The sequence below is a fragment of the Ursus americanus genome, chromosome 25 (genome assembly GCF_024610735.1).
Source record: "Ursus americanus isolate L20-20 chromosome 25, mUrsAme1.1.p, whole genome shotgun sequence".
Classification (NCBI taxonomy): Eukaryota; Metazoa; Chordata; class Mammalia; order Carnivora; family Ursidae; genus Ursus; species Ursus americanus.
In genome coordinates this window covers 39,706,403-39,716,462 of record NC_142151.1, presented here as the reverse complement: position 1 = coordinate 39,716,462, position 10,060 = coordinate 39,706,403, and the positions used below count along the sequence as shown (strand labels likewise).

General features: G+C 39.5%; 1 protein-coding gene across 3 annotated transcripts in view; it reads left to right on the top strand.

Moving 5' to 3' along the window:
- The first annotated feature begins 1,020 nt into the window (after nucleotides 1-1,020).
- Nucleotides 1,021-10,060, top strand: part of SENP1 (SUMO specific peptidase 1) — a 49,945-nt gene continuing 40,905 nt past the window's right edge. Inside the window, exons 1-4 of one of the 3 annotated variants that reach the window (XM_087855799.1) lie at nucleotides 1,021-1,286; nucleotides 5,241-5,288; nucleotides 6,993-7,123; nucleotides 9,518-9,602. In XM_087855799.1, the coding sequence (XP_087711925.1) occupies nucleotides 5,285-5,288; nucleotides 6,993-7,123; nucleotides 9,518-9,602 (220 nt within the window). In that variant the 5' untranslated portion in view covers nucleotides 1,021-1,286; nucleotides 5,241-5,284. Of the gene's footprint in view, nucleotides 1,287-1,307; nucleotides 2,577-5,240; nucleotides 5,289-6,992; nucleotides 7,124-9,517; nucleotides 9,603-10,060 lie in introns of those variants that run through there. The other 2 variants (XM_045801176.2, XM_045801175.2) reach the window with 2 other exon arrangements.

Sequence of the window (10,060 nt, the reverse complement as noted above, 5' to 3'; positions counted from 1 at the left end):
AGTGATTAGTTGGACAAAACAGACATGAATCCACTATGCCCAATACTAAAGGTCTTAGGACATGACAATATAAAACATCAGTATATGAAGGGATACAAATAATCTACTTGTATGTATTTGACAGGACAAGATCTCTTGAATTCAGCAAGCACCTCCTTTTCCCAGAGTAGGTAAAAGGCTGGGACCTCCAGAGCCATCCCTTAAGTGTGAGCTCAGACTTTTGAGGTCTAAGGGCTTACTCAGAAGCATTTCTCCAAGATTTCTAGACAGGTCTTGGGTCCAGAGGACAAGCTGAAGGACTTGGCAAAAAGTCTGAATGAACAAACATACTTCTTCCCATTATTTTCTTTTTAAAAGTAGGGCACAGATTACATGTTAATCCATTCAGTCACAGGAACAACACCAGGGCCATTTAGTTCTTCAGAGGGCCGACACCTGGGTCCTCTTCTATTTTTACTCAGAAAAGTAGATCTCTGGTGGACCCCCAATAGCTTCCCTCACACCTCTGCCCATGTTTCAAACTCATCCAGAGTTCTGGAAGTTTCTACATTTTTCCGGAGTCTAACCTAAGCTAATCCTAAAACGCTTTTTTCCCCCTTTTTCCGAATGGCCAGTCAAGCATGATGTGATGTAAAGAATACAGGAGTGCAAGTTAAGAAACTTGTTTCCTAGTCGCAGATATGCCATGCACTTTATAACTTTGGGAAACGACTTCACTCTCCTGAAACTGTTAGACTAAAATCTTTCCCACAACCACTACAAGCACTAACGTTCCGCGATTCTCAATGAAACACGATACAGAACTCGATTCGGCTCTCAGGTCTGCATCTGTCAAAGTGGCCACAAGTTCCCGCCAGTCGGAGCGGGGGTGGCACAGCGAAAAGCTGCCATGGAAACCAGAGCGAAAGCAAAAATCGCCGAGCGGAACCAGAAGACGGCGTGCAAGGGGATCGAGGGAACAGAAAAAAGCGAAGGACGACGGGCACACCAACAGTAATCCGAGAACGAGAACGGGAACGAGAAAAACCCCAAACTGAAAGGGGAACACGGAAACTATGACTTCAGCCTTAGATGGTCCCTGGGCTTCTCGGGCCTGGGCACACTGCGCAGGCGTTCCCCGGGTCCTCAACTCTGCTCTTTGACCTCCCGCCCCACCCCCCACCCCTCCGCAGCCACCGGGCGGCTCTTCCGGTGTTGTGGAGGCTGTTCCGGTTCGCGGCGGTTCCCGGGTTTTGCGTTCCGCGCCCGGCCGGAAACCCCTTCGCATAGCAGCCGGTTCCGGTTCGGTGAGTGGCGGCGGGAAACTGGGGGAGGGGTGAGGATGGAGGGAGCCTGGGCCGGGAGGCAGAGCCGGTCCGGGCCCAGCAGCCTGGGCTGGGCTGGGCGGAAGCGGGGAGGGCTGTGGGGACGGCGCTTTTCCCTCTGCCCCGCCCCCTGGGACCACCTCCCCTCCCCCCTGCTCTCCACCGGCCGCGATCCGGCCGGCGGCCGTTAGTTAGGCATCCCGAGGCCGTTCCTTCAGGCCCCTTTCTCCTGGGCCGGGGAGAGGCCGTCTCCCTGCCGTTACCACGGGCCCCGTCTCAGCGCGCTGCCCTACTTGGGGGGAAAGGCCGGTTGGGATTTCGGGGCTTTCCCGCCCGGGCAGGGTCTTCTCTCAAGGGAAAGCTGTTTTCACCGGGAAGCTCAGCTTTCTGTTACACCTGCTTCACCTCCCGCCTTCCTTGAGACCTGAATGGTATTTCTCGACTACTTCTGCGTCTCACGTAAACATTTCTCCAACTCTTTTACTCTGTGGTATCTCCCTGAGGTGTGGTATCGCTAGTGCCACCACCAGAGAGAAACGGCTGGACCCTCCTGCCCAGGTTATGAAAATCCCCTGAACTGCCACGGTTTGCTTACCTGGCTCATCGCCTCCTGGTCATTCCCTTGAACCGTCTCTTCCTTGGTCGTAGCCTAACGTGGTCTCTCTGGATATATGCCCGGCTTCTCTTGAGCTTGGTGATTTCTGTTTATCGGTGCCTCTGCAGTATTTTTCCTATCTCGTTAGCAATAACTTACTCCTTTATCACTTTCAAGTCAGCCTTATTAAGGTCATTTCACTTCACATTTGGTACACTTATTTGGGGTGGTGGTGATGCTTGTGAAGTTTATATAAAGCCTTATGTAGGCTACCACCTATTTTACTTAGGGTCTTTGTTCTAATTGGATATTCTGAATGGAGTAGATCACACCATCTCCTAAATCTTTATCCTTTGTAGGGATAATTTGTGTTAAGCACTTGTGTTGAAAGGTAGATGACACCGAATTGGAAATTACAGTTGCAGTGAAGCTTTAAGCATCTCTTAAGCATGATCTCTCAACCTTCTTCCAATTTAGAGATCCCCCGTTTTCCCCTTTAGTCCCAGTTTTGGAAAGCCTCATTTCGGTTTTATTTTGAGAAGTCGCATTCATTCATTTTTGCCTGATTCCAATTAATTATCCCGACTGCAAACATGGTCTTCATGTCACCGGTCTGATGAGTTAAATCTGGAGGGAGCAAATGGATTAAAAAACAGGTTCTGCCACTTCAGGCTAAGGTGATGTAACTCTTGACTGCTGCTTTGAAAGTCTTCTCTTCTCTTTACCTGACTCCCACGCCTCCTGCCAATGCACCAGTTTTATTTTCTTGCTATAAGTATCTGTTGATGCATCTGGTTTCCCCCAGTACACAGTGTTTCAGCAGCAGGGACCAGTTGTTACTCATCTTTGTATCCCTAGTACCTTGTATGTAATTGGTGCACAGTAAATGTATACTGAAGAAATTGAATGCTTAGTGTTTTAAGGTGTTAGAGTGTTAAGGTGTTAAGAGGAGAGATTACATGTAAAAGTATGAGAAACAAAAACAAATACATGATGATATACTACAAACTGTATCATGTATATATCCAGAGGTCCGAGTAGGAGGATTCACGTGATCACTTCCACACCCTTTTCATATCGTAAATTATTCTAACCACATTTGGTCCTGGATAAAGCTATAATTGCCTCTCCTCAGTATATACTTTCTAGTAGCTTCATGGCAACTGTAAACATTCTCTTTTATAGCCACCTCTTTGCATGTAAGCTTATACATGTTTTGTTCTGCTTGTTACATTCTGTTATTGTCAAGACTTGGCCATCTTTTTTTTTCCTTTCAGATCTGTTATTTTTGTGTTCAGCTATTAACTTGACTTCACCTGAATACCTGTAACACCTTATATTCTTTTAGTAAATTTTTTTTTTAAGATTTTATTTATTTATTTGACAGAGAGAGACACCCAGTGAGAGAGGGAACACAAGCAGGGGGAGTGGGAGAGGAAGAAGCAGGCTTATAGCTGAAGAGCCTGATGTGGGGCACGATCCCACAACGCCGGGATCACGACCTGAGCCGAAGACAGACGCTTAACCGCTGTGCCACCCAGGCGCCCCTTCTTTTAGTAAATTGATGACCAGTGTGAACTAGGAAATGTTGTTAGAATACTTAAAAGGAAAAAATTCTTAGGCTTGCAAGAATTTGGTGGCATCAAAGTTTCCAGATCAGCATTTCATGTTGAATCTTGGAGTAAAATATCTCTACTTCTAATTTAAATGCAAATGGCAAAAAGAAAGTAACATAAGCACACTGAAGAAACTGGATGTATTTGTATTAAAATATAAATGTGGGGCTAATTATTAAAATTATGAAAGTGTGGATCCCCCAGGACCATCCCCAAGAGATGAATTCTATCTTGCCAAAGTGTATGGATCCTTGAATGAAGATATGTTAAAGGATACCACGTTTTGTGGTGTTTGTTGAAAGCACATTTGCTTGGGAGTTAGGACACCGTAGAATTTTATCTTCCCTTTGCCCCGTTTATGTGATTTCAGGCAAGTCACTTAACCTCTCTGGAAAGAGCCTCTAAAATTCTTTGATTTCTTGCTGGCTTCCCTCTTTACATCTATCTTAGCGATGCAAAGGAAGCCACATGGGATTGTTCTGGGCACCAAGCTTTTAAATTGACATTCTCCTTGAATCGACAAAAAAGGCTAGTGATGACACTTATGAAAGAGCCTAAAAGAGTGAAATGTGAAAAAGCCACTGCTAGTTTATTGGTTGATAGGATTTTTTTCCCTTAATGTGGAACCCAGGGAATTCTTTATTTAAAAAGGAAGAAGGGGAAAGAATAACCTGGAGAATTTCCAAATACAAGCCTTTTGTTAAGTTGAGCATTTGGAAACATACTTGAAGCCTAAATATAAGGCTTAAGTTATTTGGGAATCCTCCCCAGCAAGACTGGGTAATCAGATGATTACTCTGCTTAGTCTGTAGCTATGCCAAGAAAAGCTCAAGCAGGCTTCCTTCGTGTGTGCACTTCGTTGCGACCATAAGGAGTACCTAATAACATCATCCAGTCTCTTTAGTATATTGAAGCCCTGATATTGCTAAAGTGGATTGATAAAGTTGACGATAGACTAAAGTTGATGAAGTGCTCAATCTTTTTTAAAATATGGTAATAATATTACGAATAGAGTAAGTGTGACTGTTACCATCCCTAGTCTCCTCTTCGATCTGCCAAGAAGCATGTGTGCCCAGGGTATGTTTACTAACCTAGTTCCAAGCAGTTAAGCTTTTAAATTCCTTTTCCTGGGAAAATTAGATACATCAGAGGAGAAAATAATTTCATGTAGGCAAAGGGACTTCGATTTGTAACAGTTTGATTAATGATGGGAGAGAAAGTACTTTAGTACAACTGGGAAGTATTTCTTGATTGTTCTTAGAGTATCAGTACCTATATTTGGCCACTGACTAAAACATATGGAAGAGAAGTCTAATGGCACCACCATAAGATCTGTCACTTGTTTATAAAATGGTTTAGCATGAGTTAATAGAGCAATGGATTACAAAGAATTTCCTCGTTGTAATTTCAGTGCAGTCACTGACTAACTTTATGACCATATGCAAATAAATCTCCAAAGGGTTGGCACTACCGGCTTCTTGCTGTGATAGTCTGTGATTCTGCGGGTAGTCCAAATTGCTGTTTAACATAGCTCAGGGTTCAGAAATGTTTGGAATTGCCTCAGCTAGCTTTAGTTTCTGTTCTCTACCATCAAGTCACCTCTCCTTACCACCTTATATTTTTCTCTTCTAAGAACACAAATGTCACTTTGAGTGGCTTCCTGTTCTATAATTATATGAAGGAGGTGTTTCAGTATGTAACATTTCTGTTTTCTGCCTTTTATAGGACTTTGTATCTTTGCTAAAGTCAGTGATGTGAAAAGACCTGACATGGGTAAGTCTGACTATGAAATAGTAATTCAGTCCTTTTAGTTACTCTGATTAGTTAAGTTGAATTGAAAGAATGTGTTTTTTTTGTTGTGTTTTTTTTTTGTAACGGTTTTGGTATTTGCATCTTTGTGCTTAATAATAATCTTAAAGGCGATCTCAACCTAATTGTGTAATGATGTAATACCAGACATTTTTCTTTTGGTATACACATTGTTTATAGCATCATTTGTAAGCATTTTCTCATTCATTGTATTGAAAAAGCCACATATACACTAGCAAACATTTACTATGTGCCAGGCCCTGTTCTTAATATATATTTAAAATATATTAATATATTTTTATATTATTATATATTATTATATTATATATATTAATATTAATATATTAAATATATTAAATTATTAAATTTATTAATATATTAAAAATATATTTAAAATATATTAAAATATATTAAATTATATTTATTAAAATTATTATATTTTAATATATTATATTAAATATAAAAATATTAATAAATATAAATAAAAAATTAAATATAAAAATATATTATATTAAAAATATATTAAATATATTAAATTAATATATTAAAATATATTAATAAATACTTAAAATATATTAATTCATTTAATTTTTTACAACTGCCTTACGTGGGTGCCTAATAACAACAGGGAAACTGAGGCACAGAGGTTAAGAAACAACTATAACTGGTAGAGCCAGAATTTAAACTCAGGCAGCCTGGTTCCAGAGTCCTTGTTCTTTCGTACTATGTTACCAACTTCTGTATGATTAATAATTTGATTAAGGTAGATTTTAAATTTCATTTAGCTAGTAGCATTGAGAATTAATCGTGATTACAACATTTTCCACTATTTGTAATTCTTTATGTCTATAAAGGGATCAGTACAAGATCAGGACTAGTAACCAACTAGGAATAGGTTGAACAATTTATACAGTTAGATCTGATAACATTCCATGTGCTTTTAAAGTCACGTTAGTCTTCTCTCTTGTGTTTTTACTTTTGCTTAGTCTACCTTCTCTTTCCCCTGGTCATTTGTTTTCACTTTTTCTCTAATTGTTGATGTCATTGTAAGTCACTGAGTTCCATCACTCTCATCTCTTACTATTCTAGCTCTTTTATACTAACAAACGTCTCAAAGGTGGTTATAAAGTAAGGTTCTGCCACAGCATTACAGTAATTGAGCTGGTATCTGTTAAGAGCCATATGAATAAATGATACTTTTTGCAGAAAAAAAGTTAGGGTGGATTACTTTTTAAAGCACCTTTTTGAGTTAGACAAAGGAAATAAACAGTTGTTAACAGTGTTTGTTTCTGAGTGGTGAAATTTCTTTCCCTTTTTTTTTAATAGTTAAATTTTTTCCTACAGTTAAAACATTCAAAGGTTTTTAGGGAAATTTTCATTTTTTTTTAAACTTCGAGTTAAGCTTTTTTTTATACTTGCACAAATTTTGGACTATTTGGTAGATAAATGATCTCGGTCAATTCCAAATGAGCCAATTTCTGCACACGGGTCTCTTTTTGACAATGACATTTTGAGATTTCTGGCCAGTGGTTAGTTCTGAAAGAGAGGTTTTATTTGACTATAGAGATGTTCTTTGGGGATCATTTTTATTAGGTAAAATGATTTGTTCATAGGAAAGTAGTTATTGAAGAATTATGTGACTTGAATTAATTCGGATTCTTTCCCCAGATGATATTGCTGATAGGATGAGGATGGATGCTGGAGAAGTAACTTTGGTGAACCACAACTCCATTTTCAAAACCCATCTCCTGGCACAAACAAGTTTTCCAGAGGACCAGCTTTCATTTTCTGACCATCAGGTTAGGAATAATTTTCTTCCCTTAGTTAATGAATTACTTTGGCTTAAGTTTTCATCTGATGTAATTTAAATGCCACACTCAAAAGGACAAACATACATAAACTTTTTAGAATCAATATTTCTGGTGTTTCGAATTCTTTTTGATATATTAAAGTTAAGACAAGAACTAGGCTGTGTATGAGTGTTTTGAGAACAGTATCTTTTAGAAAACTTTTATTATTTCTGTGCATATTACAATCACCAAAGCACAGCACAGCGTTCTTTTAAACTAGTGTCTTAAAATTGCTGAGCATTAAATGGGGGGGGGTATGTAAATATACAGAAGCTCTGAGATTTCCCTGTGCTATAAAATGTAATTTCTCAAAGGACCAACATGAATAGCATCCCCTGGGAGCTTGTTAGAAATCCAGAATCCCAGGCTTAACCCCAGACCTACTGAATCAGAATCTACAGTTTTAAAAATTTCCAGCTGATAAGTAGAAATACCACATGATCCAATAATTTTTCTACTGGGTACTTACCCAAAGAAAATGAAAATACTTAATCAAAAAGATGTACGCACCCCTATGTTTATTGCAGCATTATTTACAACAGCCAAAGCATGGAAGCAGCCTAAACATCCATTGGTAGATGAACGGATAAGGAAGATGTGGTGTACATATACACATATCATGCAGCCATAAAAAAGGATGAGATCTTGCCATTTGTGACAGTATGTATAGACCTAGAGAGTATTATGCTAAGTGAAATAAGACTGTGAAAGACAAATATCATGTGATTTCACTAATGTGTGGAATCTAAAAAACAAAAAAATAACAGAACTTGATCTATAAATACAGAGAACAAACTGATGGTTGTGGGGAGGGGAGGGGAGGGGGAGCAAAGTGGGTGAAGGGGAGTGGGAGGTACAGGCTTCCAGTTATGTAGTGAATAAGTCACAGAAATAAAAGTCACAGCATAGGGAATATAGTGTGACAGACGGTAGCTACATTTGTGGTGAGGATGGCTTAACATATAGAAAAGTTTGGGGCGCCTGGGTGGCTCAGTCATTAAGCGTCTGCCTTCAGCTCAGGGCGTGATCCCGGAGTCCTGGGATCGAGCCCCACATCAGGCTGCTATACTGGGAGCCTGCTTCTTCCTCTCCCACTCCCCCTGCTTGTGTTCCCTCTCTCACTGGGTGTCTCTCTCTGTCAAATAAATAAATAAAATCTTAAAAAAAAAAAAAAATAGAAAAGTTGGATCACTATGTTATACACCTGAAACCAATGTAACATTGTATGTCAGCTATGCTGAAATTAAAACAGTTTTTTAAAAAAGGAAAAAAAAGGGGCTCCTGGGTGGCGCAGTCGTTAAGCGTCTGCCTTCGGCTCAGGGCGTGATCCCGGAGTTCTGGGATCAAGCCCCACATCAGGCTCCTCCGCTGGGAGCCTGCTTCTTCCTCTCCCACTCCCCCTGCTTGTGTTCCCTATCTCACTGCTTGCCTCTCACCCTGTCAAATAAATAAAATCTTTAAAAAAAAAAAGAAAAGAAAAAGTCTCTAGCGGGTTTATTTGCACATTAAAGGTCTGAGGAGCATTGTTAATAAAGCAGTCTTTCTCAGTAGGAAAGCCATTACTAATATGGATGAGACAGTTCTTTACTGTGTGAATCTCTCCCAAGCAAAGCAGAATGTTTAGCATTCTTGGCCCTTGGGCACTAAATACCTGCAGCATCTGCCCCCAATAATCATTTTTGGTAACTGAATATATAGTCACACATTTCCAGATTGGTACTGGGGTGCAACCCCACCCCTGATTAAGAGCTTCTGTGTGAAGTTATCAAAAGATTCAAAAGCAGGGGCGCCTGGGTAGCACAGCGGTTAAGCGTCTGCCTTCGGCTCAGGGCGTGATCCCAGCGTTCTGGGTTCGAGCCCCACATCAGGCTCCTCTGCTATGAGCCTGCTTCTTCCTCTCCCACTCCCCCTGCTTGTGTTCCCTCTCTCGCTGGCTGTCTCTATCTCTGTTAAATAAATAAATAAAATCTTAAAAAAAAAAAAAAAAAGAAAGATTCAAAAGCAGGTTCATTTGTCACCCTCTTTGATAAGTGATAGAACTGACTTTCAGAACAGGATATACTATGTGCATATTTACCTTTAACGAGCATTCTTTGAATTATGTTGTATAACAGATACTTTGCCTATTTTTCCCCCTGAAGCTTCAGTCATTTCATCAGATTGTCTATGCATTTTCCTTTCTTATTAGTATGTAGTTTTTTAATAATATATAAAAATATATAGTTATATTGAATTCTGAAATATGACATAATTTTGTTTAACGATACATTTTTCCAAGCATACATTTTGATTCCATTTTATTGTCAAAAATATGACTTAAGAAAAATCTTTTGCTCTGTTTAGATTTTACCTTCCAGGGAAGGAAATCTGGACCGATCTTATACATGTTCTACGAGAAGTGCAGCTTATCATCCAAGTTATTACTCAGGTATGACATGTTACTTGGAGTCACAGCATTTGTACCATTCAGATTTCTTCCCAGCAAATTGTGTGTGTTTACCATCTCTAGAGTGAAAACCTTGTCAAAAGCAAAATGGTATTTTCTCCACTAAAACGTCACTGTGTGTTGAGGGGGAGAGGGGAGGTTACTATAATACTTTACTGACCTAGTCTCAACCACTTACATTTAATGGAAAAGTTTTTTGGGGATCCATTCTCTTTTTTGTTCATTATGTCACTGTGAAAAGCAGTGCCGCTTTGGTTTTGGCTTTTTTTTTTTTTTTTTTTTTTAAGATACATGTGTGTGATGTAAAGGATATTTGTTTTGGATTGATATAAAGCACAGAGTTATCCTATTTCTATTCTGCTTAAAACCATGAATCCTGAAAAATTATTTCTACCCAAGCTTCTCCCTCCATCAGGGCAGGAAATGTTAACTACATGTTT